General features: G+C 33.6%; 3 protein-coding genes across 4 annotated transcripts; 2 read left to right on the forward strand and 1 right to left on the reverse strand.

The window, feature by feature from the left end:
• Positions 1-417: 417 nt before the first annotated feature.
• On the forward strand, positions 418-10,336 carry LOC123704098 (alpha-1,3-mannosyl-glycoprotein 2-beta-N-acetylglucosaminyltransferase). 2 transcript variants are annotated; one of them, XM_045652367.1, is made up of 10 exons: positions 418-562; positions 787-972; positions 3,246-3,370; positions 3,797-4,010; positions 4,445-4,523; positions 7,096-7,245; positions 7,663-7,753; positions 8,338-8,442; positions 8,976-9,140; positions 9,855-10,336. In XM_045652367.1, exons 2-10 carry the CDS (start codon positions 816-818, stop codon positions 9,966-9,968), a joined length of 1,200 nt encoding a protein of 399 aa, XP_045508323.1. In that variant the 5' UTR covers positions 418-562; positions 787-815; the 3' UTR covers positions 9,969-10,336. The 2 variants fall into 2 exon arrangements, with proteins under 2 accessions (XP_045508323.1, XP_045508322.1); XM_045652366.1 differs by having other exon boundaries at positions 418-972.
• A 4,321-nt stretch (positions 10,337-14,657) lies between these two features.
• Positions 14,658-15,930, reverse strand: LOC123704045 (adenosine 5'-monophosphoramidase HINT1). The gene is made up of 3 exons (XM_045652301.1): positions 15,778-15,930; positions 15,159-15,270; positions 14,658-14,852 (listed from the first exon to the last, which is right to left on the reverse strand). The coding sequence occupies exons 1-3, from the start codon at positions 15,886-15,888 to the stop codon at positions 14,692-14,694; spliced, it is 384 nt and encodes a 127-aa protein (XP_045508257.1). The 5' UTR covers positions 15,889-15,930; the 3' UTR covers positions 14,658-14,691.
• A 1,206-nt stretch (positions 15,931-17,136) lies between these two features.
• Positions 17,137-27,177, forward strand: LOC123704066 (translin). The gene is made up of 7 exons (XM_045652324.1): positions 17,137-17,306; positions 17,496-17,583; positions 22,302-22,398; positions 23,165-23,280; positions 24,771-24,853; positions 26,235-26,326; positions 27,028-27,177. Exons 1-7 carry the CDS (start codon positions 17,229-17,231, stop codon positions 27,155-27,157), a joined length of 684 nt encoding a protein of 227 aa, XP_045508280.1. The 5' UTR covers positions 17,137-17,228; the 3' UTR covers positions 27,158-27,177.
• Positions 27,178-27,971: the final 794 nt, after the last annotated feature.

Below are 27,971 nucleotides of genomic sequence, written 5' to 3' on the forward strand. Positions count from 1 at the left end.
TTTTCCTTTTAATTTATGTATAATTAAATTGTTTAATATCGAACAAAAATAATTTTTTACACTGCTTTGCATAATATCTATATAATCACTAGTAAACTTGATTTATAGCAAGATTTTGGTAGGTAATCGTAGCCGGCAAGTGGCCGGCAATCCATTATCAGTTATCACAATAGCAGGCACGAGTATAAGATAAAAGTATTACCTACATATTATTATTATGTGATTATCATTATTTTTACATGGTTATGAAATATGGAATTCTAAAAAACAGAATAGAAAAATTGTGTATAGTGATATTTTTGTGTGCGCTCTGCAGAACAAAACTAATTCTCATTCGTCAATGTCAACTGTCAATACCTAATTTCCCGATCCAAATGTTGACGGCGTGTAATTTTTGAGTTGTGACTTGTGAGTTGTGACACCATTGATTGTTGTGATTATTATTATAGAGAATTCTAAAACTGTTTATACTTTTTATCAGTTTGCTTAATTTACTTTTCAACATTCATGTTTAGGGTGGAACTGTTATCGATTCATACGTGATGTTTTCGCTGTGCAAAATGTAACAGTTTCGGTTTCTCGGTATCAACTGTTGCAATGTTGATACTTTACATTAACCACATCGTATTTGCACATAGCTAACGACAGACGTAGAAATGGTATAGCGGTGTTCCAATTAGACCCAAAACGTGGCCAAAATGCGTGTAAATTTGCGTAGATTCATGATAATAGGCGTCTCTCTGACTGGTGCATGGTTTATATACACGTATTTATCATTTTTCGTAATCACGAATTCGTATAGCCGAAACAATTTCATGGACTTGGAGAAAAAGTTAGATAGTTTACAGTCAAAACTCGATGTTGAACTGAGTGACAGTAGTGTGTTGTTAGAAAAAGTTAAACAGCATTTAATAAGAAGTGAACAGAATGAGAAAACCAAGGAATTGTACAGTAATAACTTAGAAACACAGAGTAAGTACCTATATTTTAATCCAGTAGTGAATAGATATGAATTACCTTCACACATCTACAAATCCTTTAATTAGCGTACATATTATATCTGTCAGCGTTCTTTTTACTTGACGCGACTTGTACTTGAACTTATAATATTATTTAATATAGCCTGTAGGAATGTAATGTAATTTATCTATAGAGGTAAATAATTTCCGAAATAAATTACTTTTTAAAACTAACTTCCTCATACTGTTAACATTAAAACTATAGACACATGTTATTTCAACACTTTTAATTAAAACTAAATAAATAAATAAATAAATCATTTATTTGCACCATTTTAAGTTACAAAAATTTAATGACCCAGGCTCCTAATATAGTTATAAACTGTTTTTCAGGAGCCTGTGTTCACACTAATTTATTATCACTGTTATAATGGCGTACACACGAATTTATTCAACTTATTAGACATACATAGATAACATTGTTTAAAATATTAAACATAACCATGAAAAGCCATGGCCTTTCCTATTCTACCAGTTTCATTTATCAAAACCAATTATGCATGTGAATTATATCTATTGTCTATTGTAATATAAAAATGAACTGTATGTTTGTGTGAACTCGTGGAAACTACAGGTTTTATTTGAAAAAGTAAATTTGATAAATCATTTATTTTATCAAGGCAATTGGTTACAACCAATAGGAGCAATGAAAAAAAAAGGTAACCTCTTTTTTTGAAGTTGGTAAAAATCATGATAAAGTATTATTTTTGAGAGCAGACTCTTAACTGGTAAAATTTTTGAATAATTTAGTAAATAAGCTAGTTACAAAGAAATATACAATTACAATTCCAAATCACAGGTGCTGAATTGGTCTGGCTTCCACCCCAGATTGGCATGAAAGGATGCGGGTTGGAATCTGCCTCATGTTTGAATTTTTTATATTCTTTACATTTGAATGCCAAAGCCCAAAAATATCGAACTCAATCCCAAATCATTAAATAATGTTGTTATTGATCATTAATAAGTACATAAATCTAACACATGGATAATTACTATGAGGCTTATCAAAATATGATACAGCAGTTTTGGCCGCAGACCAACTATTAAATTACACACACATTTCTATGATAATCAATAAGCTGCCCTAAATTTAATATTATCTCTATTTAAGACGGGACATAATATGAATAATAAACAAATTATCTATACTAATATTATAAAGCTGAAGAGTTTGTTTGTTTGAACGCGCTAATCTCCGGAGGTACTGGTCTGATTTGAAAAATTCTTTCTAAAGGCTATAGTTATTAATAAGTCTGAATAGATTATTAACTTTTTTTTTACTGAATAGACTAGCTGACTCATGTGGTATGTATAATAAAATTAGTTATGTATAATATTTAGGAATAAACTGTTTTATATATACATTCATATAGAATAAGGGTGCATTTCCACAAATAATATGCGCTGTGTAGCGAGGAATGTGTTTATAATAACCAATCATATCGCTTCATTTAGTTTGAAGATTGAAGCGATACTATTAGATATTTACAAACACATTCCTCGCTACACATGTTCGCATATTATTGGTGGAAAATCACCCTAAGCAGCTTGGTTAGGCAATAGTTTATGCCCTAGAAATTAGATAATAGACAATAGACTGAAGCATGAATATATAAACAAATATTATCCATTCTGAACAAAGAAAGGAAGTTGATATTCAGAATTCCTTCCAAGAAACTTGCAAATATGTATTTTATAAACTGTATACATCTTAAGTCTTAATTTTAAAGCATCTTGGGTTTTTAATTGAAAATTATTTTATAATCATTACTCTAATGTCGAAATAATTAAAAAAATGACGAAAATAAGCAAAAAGTGTTGCTCTAAAGTCTAAATGTAAATAAAAGTTATTCGCGCTAATTTCAGTAGTGCTGCATCGATTTTAAAATTATTTCACCGTTAGGTATGTACGTGAATGCTATAGACTATAGAGTATACTTATGTTATAATGTACCACAGACGAAGCCGGAGCGGACTTCTAATACTTAATAGTTAATACTAGCTTTTCGTCCGCGTTTTCAAACGAAAACCCGCATAGTTCCCGTTCCCGTGGTATTTCCGGGATAAAACCTATCCTATGTGTCAATCCAAGTTACCCTCTATATGTGTGCCTAAATTTCATTATAATCGGTTCAGTAGTTATATGTGTGAAAACCATACATACATACAAACCTTTCCTCTTTATAATATTAGAATAGATAATCTATACATAATATTTTGTTACAGGTATAATTAATCCAATCCTGCCAGTTTTAGTAATAGCATGCGATAGAATAACAGTCAAGAGGTGTTTGGATAATCTAGTCAAGTTCAGACCTAATAAGGAGACATTCCCTATTATAGTTAGTCAGGTATGTATAAATTTATATTTATTACAATAGTCTAATATAAAAAAATTGATGGACGTTTGTTTCTCTTTCACAAATCACACACTTTACACTTTACTTCCTACAGTAGATATGTATAAATTTAACTGATTATTACATATATATATATATATATTTACTTATTGTATTTTTTAAGAAAAAAAAAAACCAGATTCCACTTTCGTGTGTGTTTTTTAATCAGTCGCGGAAAAATAGAAAAATGTGTCGTTCAATTTTTGTTTCTGAAAAAAAACAAGTTCTTATTCTTCTTTTTCTTAAGTGGCAACTCCCGATCTCAGAGAAGTCAGATTTTGCAAAAAAAAAATTCCACATTTAAACACTAACTTTGAAATAACACTTAAAACAATAATTCTTACTCATACATTGTTTTTATTTATTATTTATTCACAGGACTGCGGTCACAACGCAACCTACCAAGTGATAAAGAAATACACAGATTCGGATCCGACAATATCTGTAGTGAAACAACCAGACCTTTCAGAGATACCCTTGGCACGCGCCAAAGTTAAATTCAAAGGGTACTATAAAATAGCGAGGCACTATAAGTTCGCGTTGAATTATATATTCAGAAGTTTGGGGCACGAGGCTGTGATTATCGTGGAAGGTAAGTTTAAAAAATAATAATTTTTCGTAGATTTTTTTACGAATTTTGTAAAAGAAATGGAATTTATCTGATATTGTAAATTGTGTCAAATCCTCTATAGATTTTATTACCTAAGTATTTAACATAATTTTTTTGTTCACATTTTATTTTTAAACAAATTGTAAGTTCATTGCTAATATTCATGTACAAAATACATTTTTGGCTACAATTTTATATTCGGAATTCGGATAGATAATAGACCTATAAATATTATGGACAAAACCATGTGTAAAAGCTAATATCCATACTAATTACCTATTTTACTTATCTATGGCTTTTTCATATTATTATTTATTCACTTAGCAATATATAATGAACTCTGTTGCAGTGTAATACAGTCCAAAGTTGATAATCATTTTATATCTTTTTCATTTTTTTTACATTTTGTTTTACAGATGACTTAGATATTTCTCCAGACTTCTTTGAATATTTTCAAGGGACATACCCGTTGTTGCTCAAAGACCCTAGTATATGGTAAGTTAGTTCCACTTTAACTTTAACTCCCGTCACTTTAACTTCCTTCACTTTCACTCGCGTCACTTTAACTTCCTTCACTTTCACTCGCGTCACTTTAACTCGCGTTACTTTACCTCCCGTCACTTTTGCCATTCGTTATTTTAAACTACATTTAAAGTTTCCCTATAAGTATCTTTTCCCTAAATCGAAATAATTTTGACTTTAACATTCACTTTAACTTTACCTCCCGCCACATTAACTCCCGTCACTTTAATTCCCGTCATTTTACCTCCCGTCACTCTACCTCCCGTCACTTTAATTCCCGTCATTTTATCTCCCGCCACATTAACTCCCGTCACTTTAACTCGCGTCACTTTACCTCCCGTCACTTTTGCCATTCGTTATTTTAAACTACATTTAAAGTTTCCCTATTAGTATCTATTCCCTAAATCGAAATAATTTTGACTTTAACATTCACTTTTACTTTAACTCCCGCCACTTTAACTCGCGTCACTATCTCCCGTCACTTTAATTCCCGTCATTTTACCTCCCGCCACATTAACTCCCGTCACTAACTTGCGTCATTTTAGCTCCCGTCACTTTAACTTCCGTCACTTTCACACCCGTCTCTTTACCTCCCACCACATTAACTCCCGTCACTTTACCTCCCGCCACATTAACTCCCGTCACTTTAACTTCCGTCATTTTAACTTACGTCACTTTACCTCCCGTCACTTTTGCCATTCGTTATTTTAAACTACATTATAGTTTCCCTATAAGTATCTATTCCCTAAATCAAAATAATTTTGACTTTAACATTCACTTTAACTTTAACTCCCGTCACTTTAACTCCCGTCACTTTAATTCCCGTCATTTTACCTCCCGCCACATTAACTCCCGTCACTTTAACTTGCGTCATTTTACCTCCCGTCAATTTACCTCCCGCCACTCTACCTCCCGTCATTTTATCCCCCGCCACATTAACTCCCGTCACTTTACCTCCCGTCACTTTTGCCATTCGTTATTTTAAACTAAATTTAAAGTTTCCCTATAAGTATCTATTCCCTAAATCGAAATAATTTTGACTTTAACATTCACTTTAACTTTAACTCCCGCCACTTTAACTCGCGTCACTACCTCCCGCCACTTTAATTCCCGTCATTTTACCTCCTGTCACTTTAATTCCCGTCATTTTGCCTCCCGTCACTTTACCTCCCGTCACTTTACCTCCCGTCACTTTACCTCCCGTCACTTTACCTCCCGTCACTTTAACTTACGTCACTTTACCTCCCGTCTCTTTTGCCATTCGTTATTTTAAACTACATTTAAAGTTTCCCTATCTATTCCCTAAATTGAAATAATTTTGACTTTAACATTCACTTAAACTTTAACTCCCGCCACTTTAACTCGCGTCACTACCTCCCGTCACTTTAATTCCCGTCATTTTACCTCCCGCCACATTAACTCCCGTCACTTTAACTTGCATCATTTTACCTCCCGTCACTTTAACTTCCGTCACTTTCACTCCCGTCACTTTACCTCCCGCCACATTAACTCCCGTCACTTTAACTTCCGTCATTTTAACTTACGTCACTTTACCTCCCGTCACTACCTCCCGTCACTTTAATTCCCGTCATTTTACCTCCCGCCACATTAACTCCCGTCACTTATCTTCCGTCACTGTCACTCCCGTCACTTTACCTCCCGCCACATTAACTCCCGTCACTTTAACTTCCGTCATTTTAACTTACGTCACTTTACCTCCCGTCACTTTTGCCATTCGTTATTTTAAACTATATTTAAAGTTTCTCTATAAGTATCTATTCCCTAAATCGAAATAATTTTGACTTTAACATTCACTTTAACTTTAACTCCCGCCACTTTAAATCGCGTCACTTTAATTCCCGTCACTTTAATTACCGTCACTTTAACTTACGTCACTTTACCTCCCGTCACTTTTGCCATTCGTTATTTTAAACTACATTTAAAGTTTCCCTATTAGTATCTATTCCCTAAATCGAAATAATTTTGACTTTAACATTCACTTTAACTTAAACTCCCGTCACTTTAATTCCCGTCATTTTACCTCCCGCCACATTAACTCCCGTCACATTAACTTGCGTCATTTTACCTCCCGTCACTTTAACTTCCGTCAATTTCACTCCCATCACTTTACCTCCTGCCACATTACCTCCCGTCACTTTAACTTCCGTCATTTTAACTTACGTCATTTTAACTTCCGTCACTTTCACTCCCGTCTCTTTACCTCCTGCCACATTAACTCCCGTCACTTTAACTTCCGTCATTTTCACTTACGTCACTTTACCTCCCGTCACTCCCGTCACTTTACCTCCCGTCACTCTACCTCCCGTCACTTTAATTCCCGTCATTTTAACTCGCATCACTTTACCTGCCGTAACTTTTGCCATTCGTTATTTTAAACTATGTACATTTAAAGTTTCCCTATAAGTCTATTCCCTAAATCGAAATAATTTTGACTTTAACTTTAACTCCCGCCACTTTAACTCGCGTCACTTTAATTCCCGTCACTTTACCTCCCGTCACTTTAACTTTACCCCCCGTCATCCAGGTGCATTTCAGCGTGGAACGACAACGGCAAGAAGGAACTGATAGATCTCTCTCGACCCGAACTATTGCACAGGACGGACTTCTTTCCAGGGTTGGGATGGGTTCTGAGGAGTGATACTTGGGATATGCTGGAGGCTAAGTGGCCGGAAGCGTAAGTATAGCTTTAGAAACTAGAAAATAAGTTGTTTTTGTATCTATAGCTTATATAGATTTTTTTTAATGTGTTATACATTTAAAAAAATTTAAAAAAATTATTGTATTGTCATCCTTGAAAAGTGTACAAAGTTTGAATTAAATCTGTCCGTTTTAAGTCGGAAAAAATCAAGTACATACAAATGAAGTCGGTTACACACTAGGTCGCCGGTCGGTTACATCTAGGTGAAGAAGGTATAATTAAAAACGATGAAAAAGAACATAATTGGATGAGAAAGTAGAAACATGTGATTTCTTATTTCATTTTATACATTTTAAAAATTATACTTTCGATAACAAATTAGCATTGAAATGATTTATGAATATTATTTTTTTATTAATATTTTCCATATCAATAAATGTACCTTTTTTCTAGATTTTTCGACGATTGGCTACGAGATCCACAGAACACTCAGGGTAGAGCGTGCATACGACCCGAAGTGTCGAGAACGTATTCGTTCGGAAAGGTAATTAATTGCGTGACTTTCGTTGAAGTCATGTTTGACAGAAATAAAAGTCGTGTCACGTGTCAAACTATCAAAGATTATATTAAGTGTGATTATGTATATATATTATTAGATTTGCGTTTTAAGATAGATACTTATAACTTCATATAAATTTGAGTTTTTGAACTAATTTAGTTTTATAGTGCATTCGACTGAAAGACTAGTCTGAAACTAAAAAAATTTTCGTTTTTTTTTATTTCTAGTCGAAAAAATATCAACTCGTTTCAACTCGTTTACCACTGAACATAATGTAATTTTTGTTAAAATAGACATGATTCTTTTTATTTACAGTTTGTCATCACTACATAGTATAAAACAAAGTCGCTTTCTCTGTCCCTACTCCCTATGTCCCTTTGTATGCTTAAATCTTTAAAACTACGCGACGGATTTTGATGCGGTTTTTTTATAGATAGAGTGATTCAAGAGGAAGGTATATAATTTATTCGGTTTTAAGAAAAAGCGGGCGAAGCCGCGAGCGGTAAGCTAGTTTATAAATATCCCTTTCTTGCTAACTAATCTACTTTAAATTTGTCTTTTTTTTACAGGTGGGAGTAAGCAAGGGGCTATTTTTTGACTTACATCTAAGATACATGCAGTTGAATATGGAGTTTGTTGAATTCACTAAACTAAATCTCACGTATTTAATAAAGGTAAACACATATTTGTTTGTTTGACCGCACTAATCTCAGGAATTACTGCACCGATTAAAAAAAATATTTCGCTATGTTCTAAAATAAATCTCCATCTTTGCTCAGTATAAAATCTATACTTATGTAGTTTTTTGTAAAAAAATGAGCAAGTTCTTAATTCTATATATTTTTTTTTCACTCAGTAGAAAGTTCTGTGGTAACAACTAAACCGATTTTGATAAACCTTTTATTTATTTGACCGAATTCTGACAATTTGAAAGCAGAATAATCCTATTTTTATTATTTTGTGAGGATGGATGTATATTGTATGTGTATGTGTAGTATGTATGTTTGTTACTGTTTCACGCGAATACTACTGAACCGATTACAACGAAATTTAACACACATATATAATTAGAGGGTACCTTGGATTAACACATAGGATAGTTTCTATCCCGGAAATCTCACGGGAACGGGAGCTATGCGGGTTTTTCTTTGAAAACGCGGGAGAAAGCTAGTTCTTTTATAAAAATATATTTTTTTTGTTTTTCCAGGACATATACGACGACAATCTAACGTCGCTAGTGTATTCTCTTCCGGAATCAACAGCCGAAGATGTGATCACAGGGATTGGTACTGGGCCGGTCAGAGTCGGTTATTCTAACGCGAAAACTTATCAAAAAGCCGCTAAAAAATTGGGATTGATGGATGATTTTAGAGTGAGTATATTTTAATTTTTAAAGTGAAACTTCTTTAGGCGCGTTGAGCGTAAAATTGCAAGGTCGCGTCATGGCAGTACCGTAACGTCTTGGAGTAAGGCGATGATTTTTGTATAAACTTACCAAAGAAGTTTCACTTGTGACACGTGAGCTCGGCACACGCATTTTTATATGTATGTAGATTTAGCTTTCCGCCAGCGGCTTCGCCCACGTAGTCAAAAAAAAGTCGCGCGAAAGTTCGCCCGTGTTTCCCGTTCCCGTGGAATTTCCGGGATAAAACCTATCCTATGTCCTTCCTCAGGTCTCAAGGTATCTCTGTACCAAATTTGAAGTAAATCCATGCAGTAATTTTTGACAATAGCCCGGACATACATACAGACAAAAATTCTAAAAACTATACTTTTGGCTTCTGTATCTATTGTAGATCACGCCCTAAGTATTTTTTAAAAGAATATTCAATAGACAGTTTTGACTTTCCTACGATTTTATTGTATTACTAGCGATCCGCCCCGGCTTCGCCCATGGTACATATTTCGCAATAAAAGGTAGCCTATGTTCTTTCTCAGGGTCTAAAGATTGTCTGTGCCAAATTTCATCAAAATCGGACCAGTAGTTTATGCGTGAAAACCATACATACATACAAACCTTTCCTCTTTATAATATTAGTATAGATGTATACCTAGATATTAATATAAATATGTTTTCTCTCCACAGAGTGGCATTCCCCGTACAGCATACAGAGGTATAGTGACATGTTATATAAAGGGTCGAAGGGTATACCTTGCGCCTAACTACGAGTGGGTCAAATATGACCCCAACTGGGGTTAAAAAAAATATAGCAATATTTGAGGGTAGACTGAAATGTACAGATTTTTTTTTCGTTTTTGTGGTTTTTTTTTCTTTGAGATGGAATATTTTTAGAATATATAGTATGTTTGATTGTTAGTGGTAAAATTGTTGTTTTTTTTTTTTTAATTGTAGAAACTGTATGTATAAAGGTTTTTTTTGGTTGATTACGCGATTTATTCGTTGATATTTATAAAATTAGTAGAGAAATGATTGGCCAAATTAAATTGTTTTTATGTATGTTATGTATAATGTTTGTAAACGGATGACCAATATGGAAGCTATTTGAGGGATAAAATAATAAAAAAAAAATAGAAGTAAATGTGTTCGTAAAATTGAGTATTTGAATAAAAAAAATAACGCGACGCGTGTGACGTCATAATGTTAGTTTTCACAGTGCAGTTGATACAAAAACGTATGTACAACTATAACAATTTGACGTCACATCTATGGTGACCAGTCATGGCGCGTTTATAGTCACGTGATTTTAATTTAAATTTCATCAATTTTTAATTGCTTATAATTAATTGAAAAACATTTTTTTTTTTAGTTTTTTGCATTAAATATCAATATTATTAATAATAAAGTTTTAAAATACATGAAAAAAATCAATATTTTTTTTTTATTCAAATACTCAATTAAAATGGGCATTTTAAAGGGGCTTTGTGGCCTCATGGGGTAAGGGGCAGATCGGGACCGATCATCTTTTCCAGTATTTGCCGATATAAGTATATCTACAAATATATAATATACATATTATATTAAATAGTAAGTTATTTTCTATAATGCTTTCTCTTCCTAGCACACGGAAAAGTCTCATGTTAGAGCGAGATAGATTGCAACTTAGTTGGGTTGACACAAAAAGTTTACTTTATTAGGTGAAGCTTACGTTCACATGTTTTAATTTGAGACGTGGAATAAGTTATTATAAATTGAGAAGGTTAAACTCATACAAAAAATATTTTACATAAACACAAAAATACTATTGTATTGTATATTGTATTTTCTGATTAAGTATGCATGTGTGAAACAATTTGAACTTAATTTATTATTTTCAATTCTTAATTCATTCCACTTGGCCAGATTAAAGAAATACAGTTAATCAAAATTAAACATTATGGTCAGATCATGCAATTTTCTCATGTTCTCAATTATTGTCTCTGAATAATATATCTGTCTCGCTCTAGCATAGGGACTTTTTGTGTAAGCGAAAGAGAAGGCCAATACAAAAATATATGCGTTTTAGATTGTTATATTTCGGCAATTTCCACTTTTAGCATAATTTTTCAACATAGTTACTAATATATAAGTAATATAAAATTAAAGACTGTGATTTGCATTGTATATAAGTCACGTATATTATAAAAAATAAACATAGTATATAATTGCATCTTTGAACCGAGAGAATTGATTTTTTAAACATTATATTAATATATTATAATACAATATTGTAATGCGCTTTATGACACCAGTTTTTAGATAATGGAATAGATAATAAATTATTATTACTACTGCAATAATTATAGATACATATAATAAATCTGTAGAAGGGTCAATTCTGTACATTGAAAATATTGAAAAAATAAAAGCAGGAGGTGTTACTGGATCGATACCAAACCCAAATATGTGATTAAAAAAATTGTTGTCTGTCTGTCTGTCTATGTGAAGGCATCACGTGAAAACTAACAGTTCGATTTCGATGAAACTTGGTATAATTATACCTTATTATCCTGGGCATAAAATAGGATACTTTTTATCCCGGAAAAATACGTAGAAAAAAATTTAATCTTAAATTTTCTTAATTTTTCCGCGCGGACGGAGTCGCGGGCGGAAGCTAATACCTAATATTTCTTTTAATTTCTCTTAAATACTGACCTGCATATATTATATTATTATGTAAAATATAGTCTTATTTTCCGCCTTCGCTCGCGTTGTTTTAAAGTTAACAAATCACTACATAGTACAAAACAAAGTCGCTTTCTCTGTCCCATCCCATTTTAAAGATTTAAGTATACAAGGGACATCCCTTTGTATACTTAAATCTTTAAAACTACGCAACGGATTTTGATTTTTTTAATTTTTTTAATAGATAGAGTGATTCATGAGGAAGGTTTTAGTGTATAAATTACACTGGTCTGCAAAAAAATTTTTTTTCGCGCTCCTTCTTATTTTTGCACAAGATTATTATAGAAGTGATACTTCTGAACAGAAATTAAGTTTTAAAAAATTTGTATCACGTCTAGATTTTTTGTGGTTTAATTTGAAAGAAACCCCTTTTTTTGTTCTAAGAATACATCGTTATTTTGATAATTAGGTTTAAATATTACAAATAATGTCAAGAAAACTATTAAAAACTATAAGATAATATAATTACACATTATTTATATTGTTTCAATTAGTAGTTTTCTCTTCTTTTAATATTTTATAAGGAGTTTCGCGACGAATCGATCAAGTAAAATCAGCAAGCTTTGCTGTCAACTTATTATCTATATTTTACTATATTTTCAGTTAGCTTTTCCGTATCTCCTCTCAAACTTCTGGTGAAATGTTTCATAGTGGTCACCAGATACTCTTTTGACAGCTTTAGTCTGCTTAAATGCTTAATTTCATAATTTAATTCTTATCTAAGCTCCCGCATTTGTAGTACCTAGAGACCACACTAAAGACTAGCGCTTTCGATGTTGCGTCGTTTAAAAATTCATAACACGTGATTCAATTTTGCTTTATGGTTGAAATTATATACAAATTTTCATCAATATATCAGTACAATATAAAAATTTTACCAAATTATTAGGATAAAATCATCAACCTTCACCTTAAAACTTTACTTTGAACTGAGCGCAGCGGAGTCGTGATAAGAACTACGGAAGCCCATAAATTCCCTACAAATTAGTGTAAAAATAATGTCTTCAGTAGATATCGTTCTAGTTTTATAAATTCAAGTCGTTTTAATTTCAAAGACCGAATAAAATAGCATTATTGCAAGAGAGACTACCAAACAATACAGAATTTTGAGGTATTTAAAAACAGCAATAAAAAAAAATTTTGACGTGATACAAAAAAACTGAAAGCAGATCTAGATTCAGCATGTTGAGATCTCCATGTTTATCATATTTTTATTCAAAGGAGGATTTCTTTGCAGACCAGTGTTATTAGGTTTTAGACAAAGCGGGCGAAGCCGCGGGCGGTAAGCTTGTTTTATTCTAAAACCTTCCTCTTGAACTATTAAAACGCATCAAAATCCGTTGCATAGTTTCTAAAGATCTAAGCATACATAGGAACAGACAGCGGGAAGCGACTTTGTTTTATACTATGCATGTAGTGTAGTACTACAATCGTTACCTATAATACTATAATCGTTTTAACCAAGGAACTAAGATTTTTTATAATTTTCATTAAAAATGCAGCTGGCCATGACGAATGCAGGTCTTTTTTTAAATCAACAAGCATAGACATTCATAATATAGTGTTAATTTTTAGAAATATTTATTGTGTATTTTTTGTTGTAATTTATTTTAGTACAAATATGTTTTTTCTTTTTTATTTTAGTATGTACTTAAGGTTTATATTTATTCACATTGTGGTGACGGCACACGGTCATTAATATTGAATTTTTACAAGACATACATACCTAATACTCCTAATATTATAAACTGAATCAATATTTTATCTCATTTATAATATCATCTTATCTCATTAATAATATATTGCAATATTAATAATATTATACAGGGTGTCCCACTATTGGACTAAGCGCAAAGGGACTTGTAGTTTTGCATACACTGATCACGTAAAAATACTTATAAAATTCCAGACGCATTTTTGGGACACTCTGTATAGTAAAACACCTATAATATTTACCCATTTAATTTCTATGTACCTATCCAAAAATATAGAAGACATTTCAAACTATGTGTTACCATGACATGCAATGAATAGGCAGCATAGCTAATTTTTTTTTCACAAGTAAAATTGTTTCATACACTAAATGTTAGTTTATCTGCATTTGCTAATTTCCCTTTTGGGATCTAGATCGTGTGTATGCACCATATAGCTCCTATTGGTTTTTTGTGTCTTTGTTTTACACTTAATGCATTTCATTCAACCATTTCCGCCAAATGTAAATATTAAATACTATTGTAAAGTATAATAAATATACATTTGATATTGTTCTATTTTGTTTTATTGATATTCTTTATCCCACTATGATTTATATTATTCGGTACTAGCTTAGCGCCCGCTTTGTTTAAAACCTGATAAATTATATACGAAAACCTTCCTCTTGAATCACTTTATCTATTAAAAAAAAACCGCATCAAAATCCTTTGCGTAGTTTTAAAGATTTAAGCATACAAAGGGACATGGGGACAGAGAAAGCGACTTTGTTTTATACTATGTAGTGATTTTAAACATTGAGAATTGAGATACTATTTCTACGTAGTAATAATAGCTCAATGTTATTTTTATCAAGTTATAGGTATATAATTAATATTATAAACATATGATATGAGTAAATGTATATATTTTCGACCAGTTTACACTCAACTAAAAAGTGATATTTGTTGTTAAAGAAGAAACTTAATTTTTTCTAATTAGATAATTCATCTTTATCATAAAAAGTAATGTCAAATGTCATATCAATTTTCCCGCCAACAAATAAAACACCACAGATAACCGTAAGCATTTATTCATCACAGACTACAACTTAACCGGGCGGCCATTGCATTTGCCGACCGCCTAGAATATGAATATGAAGATGGTAGACGCTCTGAGCTCCATTCTGCCCATCATTGATGACCAGACGGAAACCAGACTTGTCTAGACCTTCTAGTGCTGCTATTTTACGAGCGGCGGTTAGCAGATGACCTGTAACAAATCACAGCAAGTCAACGACTAGTGAGTTGGGTCAAACGTTGTATAAACAACATCTGAGCCCATAGGCACAATTCGTATGAATGCGCCACGATTCAAAGGAAAGCGGAATTTTATAGTAATCGACAGCTAAGCATGCAAATATATCAATTTTAAAAGGTAAGAAATAGAAACTATAAATAATAATAATTTTACTTTGGAATACTGCACACTAATATAAATCTAATTCTATTTAGTTAATTTTCACATCTAAACTGCTCGTCATATTTTAATAAACTTTCACAAATAGATAGAACTTACCAAGAAGCTGTTCATCACCATCCTCAGCCTTAGATAGCTGCGGGATGGGTTTCCGAGGGATCACCAGGATGTGGGTTGGTGCTTGAGGGTTCACATCATGGAAAGCTACACACTGTAACAATAAAATAAATAAGATATTTGAATAAAGCAATTATCAATTAGTTTTTTAACTATAGTTATTGTAACAATTAGTCAACCGTAAAAGTAAACCTATTAGGTACCTACTAGGTATATTGATTTATTTTCAATCATATTATTAAGTAGGTAAGTAAAATTACGGATCGTATAACGCTCATGAATCCATGTTATTTAATTATTTCGTAAATTATCTAGGATAAGGCATCGATAAAGACTACATTCTAATTGGAATTTACGAAATAATTAAAATATTACTAGTCATAATGTACACAAATTCGTATTTTAACAAATATAGCATGTAGGTATATAATATATGTATTTTAGCCAAGTCACCTACCGCTGCTCTGATTTAGTACCTATATAGAATGATAAAAAATAACCGGCACGAACCAACTTACTACACGAGTTCTCTAATCATAATTATGGTTGGCGAATATAGTCCGTAGACTCTCCTTATACCTATATGAAGCATTTTTCTTACCTGGTCATCTTCATAGACGAACTTAGCGGGAATTTCTTTCCTTAGAATCTTCCCGAAAATAGTATCACCGCCTGGAGCGGCAGTTTTTGCTAGTTCCACTTCGCCGGCCATTATTTTCTCTTCTGAATTAAGACATTGACAACCAAGGTGACAACAGAGACTTTTGCTGTCACAGATAGAGTAAAAAAGAAGAATCCAAATGTTACGACCACAGAATATTTTTTGAAACATCATAAAAATATACTAGGGAAATAATGAGATAACAAAAATTCTCTTCAATCCCCCATTATGATAAAATATTAATATTACGGACGATTACCATAATAATTCTCATAAAAATTTAATATTTCAGATAAAATAGTTTTCACATAATAGGCAATACTTATACTCTAAAAAGCAATTAATCCATTAAATCAAAAACCAATTAAAATCGTTGCATATTATTTTAATGTCTTAAAATTACAAATAAATTTTCTTTAAACTTTAAAAACATGTTTTTGTAATAACTAAAATGCTTGGCGTTGTATTCAGTTTTTTTCAAATTAAGAAACAGAAATGTCAAAGTCATTCTTTACTGTATTTTCCGGCTTCCGGTCAGTGTTGCCAACTCAGTGGAATTTCCACTAGATCTGGTGGTTTAGCTCCCCCATTTAGCGGACAAATATTGGTTTTAGTGGCTGGTGGATTTTCCTAGTGGTTTAGATGAGTTCAATTAGTGGTAAGGTACGACATTCAACCACTAGGAAGATTTATTTTGTGTCATGTTGGTTCAACGAACATTCGGGAATTCTCCGAAAGTTGTTTGTCTATTTCTTGAATATTTTTTATTATAAACTTTATTACTATTGATATAAAGTTTGATTTGATGATTCAAAAGGTTATATGTTTATTCTGTATTTGTGTACAAAAACAATAATTGTCAGTACCTATGTATTGGCAACGCTTTACGCTGCGGCCGCGGCGGTAGCTTCTAGCTTGACGTATTTTAATTAATTTTGTGAAGTAATATGGTTTTACATTAAATATGCCCAAACCACAATACACACCAAAATTTCTATCACAGAAATTTATTCTTCACATAGGTACTGAAACTCTAGAAGAAGCAGATTTTTCTTAAGATGATCTTCAAATGTAACAAAAATAAAAATTACTTACTTCAAAATTGTTGTTATTTACAAATAACTCGCAAAAAATTAACCAACGGGCACTCAATATTTACATGTCTCTGGATATTTTTTAGCGTTTTTTCTGGTGGTTTTAAAGACCGATTACTTTAGTGGATTTCTGGTGGGCCACGAGGCTCCAATATGTGGGTTCGGAAAAAAAAAGTTGGCAACACTGCTTCCGGTTTATAAATATAATTTATTCGTGAATTCGCAAGAAGGGCAAGAAGAATTCATAAACATTATCCTGTGTTGTATTGTATTAGATTGTTATTGAAAACAAATACAATGAGTACCAATCACATTATTAACACTATATTCGGTGAATTCCAAAAGAGTTTAGATCAAGAGCAAGAATTGCGTGAAGTGAGTAAACATAAATACTAACAAACTAACAAAACAATATTGTTTTTATCATTATGCACTGTATTTAAATAGAGAACAGTCACAATTTTCTAGCATAATTTAATTAAACCATATTCTCTTTGTGTTGATAAAAGGATATTACAATTAAGTCATGAAATAACCACAATAATAGGATAATTTAACTTATAGGTTATAAGAGGTATATGCAAAGACGTAGACCAGATTTCGCGTGAAGCCACTACAGTATTACAAGTGATACACCACGATGAAGCCGCTGGTAAGTTGATTTATACTTTGTATGTATGAAATAATTACTATAGGTAAATGTAAATTAGTCTTAGGTACAGTACGATTCAAACTTAATGGCGGCTCGGAATATCGTACGATCCGATGCGCAGAAAACAATTTTAGGTATTAGCGGGACGTTAAGGGACCTGGGCGCATATGCAGTCGCACCGGCACCTAACTTTCGAACCGCCATTAACTTTGAATCGAACTGTCTGCTTCAAGCATTCAAGTCTGCTTACAGTTTCATATTTTAGTACCTTATTCTATCTATTATTAACAGCAAAAAAATTGCATAAATTTAGATAGATAGATCAATAGAACATGTTTATTCATAGAAATAAAAAAAAATATCTCCTAGATATACATATATGTATATAATATAATAAAAAAATGTCTCTCCTGTCATAACTACTTTTTTTTTTTTTTTTTTTTTTTTTTTTGATATTACTGCGACCAGGCAATCTGTTAGGTAACAATTGGCCTTTATATTGTTTGGAACTCCGTCCGGGAACATGATATTGTTTCAAGGGGCTCGTCCAACGACTCCACCCTTGTAGTCCAGTGTTATATTTGTTTAATTTTTATCTATTTTAGAATCTTTTAGCAAGGTTTGTAATGTCCTGTCTTTTTAGCCTGATGTATTGTTGGCCTCCCTCTCCACTTAACGCTTGAGCAAGGTCGTTGGTGTGTACTGTTAGCCTTTCCTGATATTTCTGGCTGCTTTCGACAATTTGTTTTCGAACTGTGGCTATACCGAGGTCAAGGTACATGTATTTATTTGCAATACATTTGGGGATACCAAGTATTGTTCTGAGAGCCTTAGTCTGGAATCTCTCTAGGATTTCAATGTTGCTATTGCTGGCAGAGCCCCAAAGCTGTATGCCATAGGTCCAGATTGGCTTTAAGATTGTCTTGTAAATTAGAATTTTACTATTGTCTTTCAATTTTGAGTGGTGACCTATCAGCCAATTTAGGCTACGCAGTTTTCCATCAAGTTGCTTTCTCTTTGTCCATATATGTTTTTGCCATGTCAGTCTTCTGTCTAAGTGCATACCCAAATATCTAGCACTATCTTCTTGGGGTATTTCTTTGTTGTTTAAGGTTACCGGCGGGCATGTTTCCTTTCTGAGCGTAAATGTCACATGCGTGGACTTACTCTCATTTGCTTTTATCCTCCATAGTTTTAGCCATGTCTCAATCACAGTGAGGTGCTCTTGTATCATGAGAGATGCAGTTCCTGGATCCTTATGGATGGATATCAATGCGGTGTCATCAGCATAAGTCGCAATCATTGTTTTGCTGTTCGCGGGGATGTCAGCTGTATAAATAAGGTACAGTATCGGTCCTAGGATACTGCCCTGTGGGACACCAGATTTTATCTCGTAGAGTTCGGAGAGATCTTCGTTGCATTTCACCTGGTAGCTTCTTTTGGTGAGGTAAGATTTGAGAGTTAAATAAAAGCAGTGAGGGAGCTTCTCTTTCAATTTATATAGAAGGCCTTCATGCCACACCTTGTCAAATGCTTGACTTATATCCAAAAAGACAGCAGAGCAGTACAATTTGTTTTCAAGACATTTACTTATTATGTCTACAATTCGGTGGACTTGCTCTATTGTTCCGTGGTTTTCACGAAATCCAAACTGATGGTCGGGCAGTACAGTGAGTAGGTGTTCCTTAATTCTGCTGAGTAGTATTCTCTCGAACAGTTTTCCAATAATTGGCAGCAAGCTAATGGGTCTATATGAGGTCGTCTGATGCGGCGGTTTACCTGGTTTAAGCACCATCACCACTTGTGCTATCTTCCATTGCCCTGGGAAATGTTCGAGTCTTAGAAGAGCGTTGAAGATGTTGACAATTTTCATTATTCCTTTAGGTGGAAGATGTTTTATCAAAGTAGCATCGACCATATCATATCCAGGTGCCTTACCTTCTTTGAGGTTTCTGATTTCTCTAGCGACTTCTTTTGGACTAGTGCTTTTAAGAGGAAGACACATCTGTGTTGCCGAGCCTAGGTATGTATTCACCTTTGCCGTATGATCAGGATTACTCTCAGGGTGTGGTTGAAAAACAGTGTTTAAGTGTTTTGCAAATGTTTCAGCCTTTTCTTTGTCCGATCTAGCCCACCCTCCGTTGCTGTTGTGGAGAGGGGACATATGAGCTTTAGGGCGTTTTAGGGCTTTAGTTACTTTCCACAATGAATAATCTGTGTCAGCATTGGGGCTTAGATTTGTAATACGATTTTGGATGTTTTCATTTTCTAGTTGGCTAATGTAAGTTTTCAGTTCCTCCGAGAATTTGTTGAAAGCTGTTTTGTCGCTCGGATACCCGCTCCTGTGCCATATTTTTCTAAGTCTGCGGCGTTCTTTGATTTTCTCTTTGATTTCTAGTGGATAAGAGTTTTGTTTTGGAGGCTTACCTTTCTGTTTTGAAGTGGCAATATTTGCAGCATTATGAATTGTCATATTGAGTTTTTCTATTTCATTTTCTACTTCATCCGAGGTTTTAAGTTTGCATTTCAGATCCACCAGTGTGTTTATTATGTCTTGGTACTTACGCCAGTTCGTGTTTTTACGGTTATATAACTTAGGTTGTGGTTGCAACAGAGTGATTGTTGAGCTTATGTTTAGGATGACAGGAGTGTGATCTGAAGTGAGGTCGATAGGTGATTCTATTGAGACGTAATTATTATCTATATTTTTTGTAACAAAGAAATCAAGCAAATCAGGTATCCTGTTCCTGTCATTTGGCCAATATGTAGGCTTGCCACCAGATAAGTATTCTAGATTCATTTTTTGAATTGTTTTCATAAGTTGTCTACCTCTTGGGTTATAGACTCTAGAACCCCAGTGAAGATGCTTTGAATTCCAGTCCCCTCCACAGACAAATCTTTTATTCAAGGTCGCAAAGTAGTTGTGAAAGTCTTGTTCAGATATTATATGTCTAGGCGGGCAATAGACGGCTGACAGTACAGTTTCCAATTTATTGTCTTCGATTATTATAGAAGTTGCTTGAATTTTCTCTGTGGAATAGTTCTCAATTGGGTAGTGCTTAATATTATTTTTAACAATAAGGGGCCATCCATAAAGTACGTCACACTAATTTCATGAGTTTTTGAGCACCCCCCCCGTCCTTGTCACAGGTGGTCACATTTCTAAGATCCCCCCCTCCCTAGTGTGACGTCACATGTTTCGCAATTTAACATCGAAAAATTATTAAATTAAAACAGCAGTTTCAAAATAGTTTGATTACCATTTAAATTAAGTACTTTTTTATGAAATCAACATAATTAGTCCATTGAAAAGTTACATTTGGGTTCGCATTTTTTAGAGGACGCAATTTTATTTTTTTGATGTGTAGGGGGGGTAAGTGTGAAGCTATCGCTAAGTTTGTGGGATCGCCACCCTTGATCCGCGGCCGCCATCTTGAAAATAGCGGTTGATATGGTTTTTATGATATATCTCATAAACTATTTATCTGATAAAAAAACATTGTAAGCATTATTTGTTGCAAATTAAATTCTCTACAACTTTAGTCCAGTAATTTTTTATCGTAGAACTATAAATAAAAAAATTATAAGCGAAAATGTTCAGAAATTAGAGATATTTATATTTTTCGATAATTTTTTTTTTAATCATTTTAGGAAGAAATTATATCAGACAATTTTTTTAGATTGTTTTTCGAGGAACAATTTTTATTTACAACATTTTTTAATTACGTCAGTAGCTAGGTTTTACACATCCAAAAAATAAAATTGCGTCCTCTAAAAAACTTAAGATTTGGCCTAAAAATGTAACATTTCAATGGACTAAATATCAAATATTTGAAACATATAACAAAAAATAAACTAATGAATAAATATAAATTGTCAACAAAACAGTTTAAATCGTATTGCCCTAAAGATAGAGTTGGACATATTTTTTAGTTTAATTTATATTTCAAATTACGCGATTAGTACCTGTAGATTTTGAAATGTGATGTCACGAAACTTAGGACCCCTCCCACCCCTTGTCACACCATGTCACACTTTGTCGACCCCCTCCCCCCCTCTTTACGTGTGACGTACTTTATGGATGGCCCCTAATGGCACTTCCTCCATGGCTGTTTCCAGATGGGTGGTTAGTTGCATACATTTTGTAATTGTCAAAAACTGTGTGCGATTTAGAAGTGAACCTTGTCTCAGATATAAGTGCTACGTCAATATATTCTGTTTTTAAAAATAATTCAAATTCTTGACGTCTCTCCGTCAAGCCGTTGGCGTTCCAAGTGACCACTCGGAGGTTTCGAGTCATTTTTTAACAAGGCTGCTGACTAGCTGGACCATGCGATCCATCATTTTGTCTACCATTGTTTCAACCATGGTCATTATTGTCTTTTGCTGTTTGTCAAGCATAGTTTCCATAAGTTTCATGATGTCGTTAAGGTCTGTTGTTTTTTCAAAATGTGTTTTTCATAACTACTAAAGAGATGAATTTGAATCTATGTTAATGTAATAAATACGCATAGTTTCAGATGCAAATACGATACATTTAATAATTATTAATATTTTCATGCCATTTTTATGTCACAAATAATCTATACTAATATTATAAAGCTGAAGAGTTTGTTTGTTTGAACGCGCTAATCTCAGGAACTACTGGTCCAATTTGAAAAATTCTTTCGGTGTTAGACGCCCATTTATTAGCTAGTAGTAAATATACAATATTACAGTTTCAGCGGCCTGCCTCAAAGCTCGTGAATTATTTGAGAAAGCTAATGCAGGGTATGGAAAACTGATGGAAGTGGTACCAGCTGCGGAATATTATAAGTATGGTATTATTGATATAATTATATTCTTATTTTTTATTTGTACAAAATTAATTTTATTAAAATTTAGTTTAATCTGTTTATTTCTTGTGTTTAACAAGTGATAGCTGCGTTAAAAACAACCGACTTCAAACTTGCACTTGCAACATTTACGAATACAGACAAAAATGCTCATAAAATAAAAACTACTGGGCCTATCCAAATAAAATTTCTATGGGACCAATTCGACACCATCGGTTCAGAAACCTCGGAGTAATCGGTGTATATGTACATAAAAAAAAATATACCGGCCGAATTGATAACCTCCTCCTTTTTTTGAAGTCGGTTAATAATAGAATCTGTTCCCTTTATATAGCCTTCTTCCAAAACTTCTTTAGGCGCGTTGAGAGTAAAATTTTGAAGTCGCGTCGTGGTAATAGCGTCACGTCATGGAGGAAGGCGACGATTTTGGTATCTTTGAATCTTGCCAAAGATGTTTCACTTCTGACACATGCTCTGTTTTATTGTATATAATCTATACTAATATTATAAAGCTGAAAAGTTTGTTTGTTTGATTGTTTGTTTGTTCGTTTGAACGCGCTAATCTTGGGAACTACTGGTCCGATTTGAAAAATTCTTTCGGTGTTAGATAGCCCATTTATCGAGGAAGGCTATAAGGCTATACATCATCACGCTAAGACCAACAGGAGCGGAGCAATGCGAGAAATATATACCACAGGCGAAGCCGGGGCGGACCGCTAGTAAACAAATAAAATTGTCACTTTCAGGTACCAAGATCACTGGAGGTTCATGACTCAACGGTATTGCTATCTCATTGCATTGACTATTTGGCTGGAAACTGGGATACTAGCTACACATGAGACAGTCGCTTCTGTGCTTGGCGGTAAGAAACAATTCAATTAACATATAATATAGATGTTATATGGATTTAGAGAGAGCTACAATCATCAATATCTAATATATCTAATATATATATTATAAAGGCGAAAGTTTGTATGGATGTATGGATGTATGGATGTTTGTTACTCTTTCACGTAAAAACTACTGAACCGATTACAATGAAATTTAGCACACATATAGAGGGTAACTTGGATTAACACATAGGATAGTTTTTATCCCGGAAATCCCACGGGAACGGGAACTATGCGGGTTTTCCTTTACAAACGCGGGCGAAGCCGCGGGCGGAAATCTAGTTATCTATATATAAAAAAATGAAACCCATTTCGCGTTGTCACGGCATCACGCGTGAACGGGTGGACCGATTTCGATAATTCTCTTTTTATTATTTTTCTTGAAGTACGAGTTATTTTGTAGAGAAAACGTAAATATGTACCACAGGCGAAGCCGGGGCGGACCATTAGTAATGAGTCAATTAGATTTTTTTTTTAAAAAAGACTTTAACTTCGAAATGTGTATATGTTATTAAACTTGTAATACAAAAGAGTATTTAAAAATACAAGTCAATAACTGCGTTAAAAACAACCGACTTCAAACTTGCACAGACAAAAATGCTCATAAAATAAAAACTACTGGGCCTATCCGAATAAAATTTTTATGGGACCAATTCGACACCATTCCGCATCGAACAAAAAAAGAATCACGTAAATCGGTTCAGAAACCTCGGAGTAATGGGTGTACATACATAAAAAAAAAACATACCAACCGAATTGATAACCTCCTCCTTTTTTTTGAAGTCGGTTAATAAATCATACTAATATTATAAACGCGAGAGTTTGTAAGTATGGATGTTTATTACCCTTTCACATAAACGGTATAGACACTACGGTTTTGGATGAAACTTTCCGGGAGCATCCTACTAATATTATAAATGCAAAAGTTTTTGAGGATGAATGTATGTTTGTTACTCTTTCACGCAAATACTACTGAGACGACTTCAATAAAATTTATCACACATATAGAGGGTAACTTGGATTAACACATAGAATAGGTTTCATCCCGGAAATTCCACGGGACCTATGCGGGTTTTTCTTTGAAAACGCGGGCGAAGCCGCGGGCGGAAAGCTAGTAGGTTACATCAGAATAACACATAGAATTACTTGATTTTATTTTGCATGAGTGTGTGTTCTAGTCACTACATAGTATATAACAAAGTCGCTTTCTCTGTCTCTATGTCCCTTTGTATGCTTAAATCTTTAAAACTACGCAACGGATGTTGATGCGGTTTTTTTTAATGGATAGAATGATTCAAGAGGAAGGTTTTAGTATATAATTTATTTGGTTTTAGACAAAGCGGACGAAGCCGCGGGCGGTGAGCTAGTATTATCATAAAACAAAATCCGCCATTGTATTACATATTTTTTTGTACATGCGTAATGCGTATGCCTCAGTTAATATAACACTATTTTTTTTCAGTGAGCGCAGAAGAAAGCAAAGATGGCTTCCACTTGGACATTGAAGACTATCTAGTGGGATTACTGAATCTTTGCACAGAGCTGGTGAGAATTTTTATTATCTTAATATATATAAATCTCGTGTCACAATGTTTGTCTTCAATGGACTCCTAAACCACATAACCGATTATAATGAAATTCGCACACCATGTGCAGTTCGATCCAACTTGAGAGATAGGATAGTTTAAATTTCAAATCGTTTAAGAGAAAGCGGGCGAAGCCGCGGGCGGTAAGCTAGTTAGAATATAATCTTTATTTTTACTCCATTGTTTTTTTTGTCTGTTGCATGAATTTTCAAAATTTATTAAGATCCAAACCATATTAAACGATTTCCTAAAATTATTTTGTAGACTATTAGATAGTAACTTCTTTACTGCATAAAAAGGGCTTGACTCATCCCTACTTTATTAATATTATAAATGAGAAAGTAACTCTGTCTGTCTGTTACGCTTTCCCGCTTAAACGCATGTTTGTTTTATAAGAAATGCTGTTAGTTTGTATACTTTAATTATATTTACACAATTTTTGTTGTATCAGCTCGTGTGACATTTGTGGCTACAACAGTGGCCTTTTAGTCATTGTTTCCACCATATATGCTGAGTTCATAGCCTTTTCGTAGTAAACTGTTATTTTTTCTTGTGTATTTTTTTTGTTTATGTGTTTGATTTTTACTGCGTTCTATTCTATTCTAAACCTCTCAACCGATTTTGATGAAAGTAGGCACAGACAATCTTTAGACCCTGAGAAAGAACATAGGCTACCTTTTATCAAAACACCACGCGGGCGAAGCCGCGGGCGGAAGCTAATCTAATATATATAAAATTATAAATCTCGTGTCACAATGTTTGTCCTCAATGGACTCCTAAACCACTTAACCGATTTTAATAAAATTCGCACACCATGTGCAGTTCGATCCAACTTGAGAGATAGGATAGTTTAAATCTCAAATCGTTTTAGAGAAAGCGGGCGAAGCCGCGGGAGGTAAGCTAGTTTTTAATAAAGTTTGATATTATCAAAGAGTAAAGTTTTTGTTTATTTGTTACTATTTAAATCAATTATGACATTATTTTACCACTAAAAAGCAACATGTTTACCGAATAACATATACTCATACTAGGTTTCCGCCCGCGGCTTCTCCCGCGCAGTCAAAGAAAAACCCGCATAGTTCCCGTTCCCGTGGGATTTCCGGGATTGCGTCGTTTTCCCGGGATAAAAAGTAGCCTATGTCCTTTCTCGGGTATCAAAATATATCCATACCAAATTTCATGAATATTGGTTCGGTAGTTTAGGCGTGATTGAGTAACAGACAGACAGACAGACAGAGTAACTTTCGCGTTTATAATATTAGTATGGATTATCCCATGCGAAGCCAGGACAATCAACTAGTATTACAATATGTTAATAAATATATTATTTTATTTTTCAGTCGCGTCTCGCAGTAAATTCAGTGACTCGAGGCGATTACAACAAGCCGTTGCAAATATCTAAATTTGTTATGGAACTCAATGCTGGTTTCAGGTGAGAATATCCCATATATTATTATACTAGCTGCGTCCCGTGGTTTCAACCGCGTGGCTCCGCTCCTGTTGGTCTTAGCGTGATGATATATAGCCTATAGCCTTCCTCGATAAATGGGCTATCTAACACCGAAATAATTTTTCAAATCGGACCAGTAGTTACTGAGACTAGCGCGTTTAAACAAACAAACAATTTATAATTTCAGTATAGATTAGGTTTTAGACAAAGCGGACGTAGCCGCGGGCGGGAAGCTAGTATACTATATCCCATTTTAAGTACAATCCCATATATTAAAACACGTGATTGGAAAGCTCAAATAAAATAAGAGTGTGCCGAGCACACGTGTCAGGAGTGAAACTTCTTTGGCAGGATTCAAAGATACCAAAATCGTCGCCATAATCCATGACGTGACGGTATTGCCATGACCTTGAAATTTTACTCTCAACGCGCCTAAAGAAGTTTCACTTCAATAACACCCTAATTTATCACTACATAGTATAAAACAAAGTAGCTTTCTCTGTCCCTATGTCCCTTTATACGCTTAAATCTTTGAAACTACGCAACGGATTTTGATGCGGTTTTTTTTTAATAGATAGAGTGATTCAAGAGGAAGGTTTTAGTATATAATTTATTATGTTTTAGACAAAGCGGGCGAAGCTGCGGGTGGAAAGCTAGTTATTTTAATAATTGTTTTTTTACAGATTATTAAACCTCAAGAACGATCACTTGCGCAAGCGGTTCGACGCGCTCAAGTATGATGTGAAGAAAATTGAAGAAGTTGTCTATGATCTCAGTATTAGGGGCCTTTTGCCGAAAACCAGTGAAAATTGAATAAATTTTGTAGTTTAAAAGTGTGTTTTATTTTATGTGTTACCAATAAACCATCTCATACCATCTCAAAAAATAATATTTCTTATTGTAATATTTATTTATGTAGTATGCACCTATACTAAAACTGCGTTTCCACTAGATGTGCGAGGATGATTAGTGAGGGATGTGTTTGTAAAGACTACTAAACGAAGCTATACGATTGGTTCGTATAGCTTCGTTTAGTAGTCGAATTCGCACATCTCTGATGGAAATGTACCCTAATAATAATCGATTTTGCACATCTCTAGTGGGTAAACACCCTAATAGTAGTAGAATTTTCAAATCTCCGGTGGATAAGAACCCTTATAGTAGTCAAATTAGCACGTCTCTTGTGGAAAAGCACCCTAATAATAGTCAAATTCGCACATCTCTACTCTCTAGTGGAAAAGCACGCTAATGGTAGTCGAATTCACACATCTCTAGTGCAAAAGGACCCTAATAGTCGTCGAAGAAAATTAATAGATTTCCCTTTAATATAGCGCCATCTATCGGAATTTATAAATATATGAGCAATTCAAATTATATTTCCAAGAATTGTAGTTACAAATTACAGATGTTTTGGTTACAATATAAAGTAGCTTGGTCGGATGTGCAAATATTAAAACAGAAAACAAAATTAAATGTTCACACAATTCAATTTTCACAAGTTAAACGAACACACTACAATTTGCACGATAACAGCAATACAGCATACACAATACAATTTACACTAATTCTCTAATGTTATAAAATTGTTTCAAATGCGCAATATGTATTATTTAGAACATAAATTATT

This window comes from Colias croceus, chromosome 28 (genome assembly GCF_905220415.1).
Source record: "Colias croceus chromosome 28, ilColCroc2.1".
Taxonomy (NCBI): domain Eukaryota; kingdom Metazoa; phylum Arthropoda; class Insecta; order Lepidoptera; family Pieridae; genus Colias; species Colias croceus.

Coding starts and splice junctions, on each gene's coding strand:
- LOC123704098 (XM_045652366.1), top strand. CDS start 699: ATGCGTGTAAATTTGCGTAGATTCATGATAATAGGCGTCTCTCTGACT. Junction 973..3,245: donor TAATAACTTAGAAACACAGA/GTAAGTACCTAT, acceptor ATTTTGTTACAG/GTATAATTAATCCAATCCTG. Junction 8,443..8,975: donor ATCTCACGTATTTAATAAAG/GTAAACACATAT, acceptor TTGTTTTTCCAG/GACATATACGACGACAATCT.
- LOC123704045 (XM_045652301.1), bottom strand. CDS start 15,888: ATGGCCGGCGAAGTGGAACTAGCAAAAACTGCCGCTCCAGGCGGTGAT. Junction 15,271..15,777: donor TCGTCTATGAAGATGACCAG/GTAAGAAAAATG, acceptor TTATTGTTACAG/TGTGTAGCTTTCCATGATGT. Junction 14,853..15,158: donor TGGTGATGAACAGCTTCTTG/GTAAGTTCTATC, acceptor GATTTGTTACAG/GTCATCTGCTAACCGCCGCT.
- LOC123704066 (XM_045652324.1), top strand. CDS start 17,229: ATGAGTACCAATCACATTATTAACACTATATTCGGTGAATTCCAAAAG. Junction 22,399..23,164: donor CCAGCTGCGGAATATTATAA/GTATGGTATTAT, acceptor TGTCACTTTCAG/GTACCAAGATCACTGGAGGT. Junction 24,854..26,234: donor TGAATCTTTGCACAGAGCTG/GTGAGAATTTTT, acceptor TTTATTTTTCAG/TCGCGTCTCGCAGTAAATTC.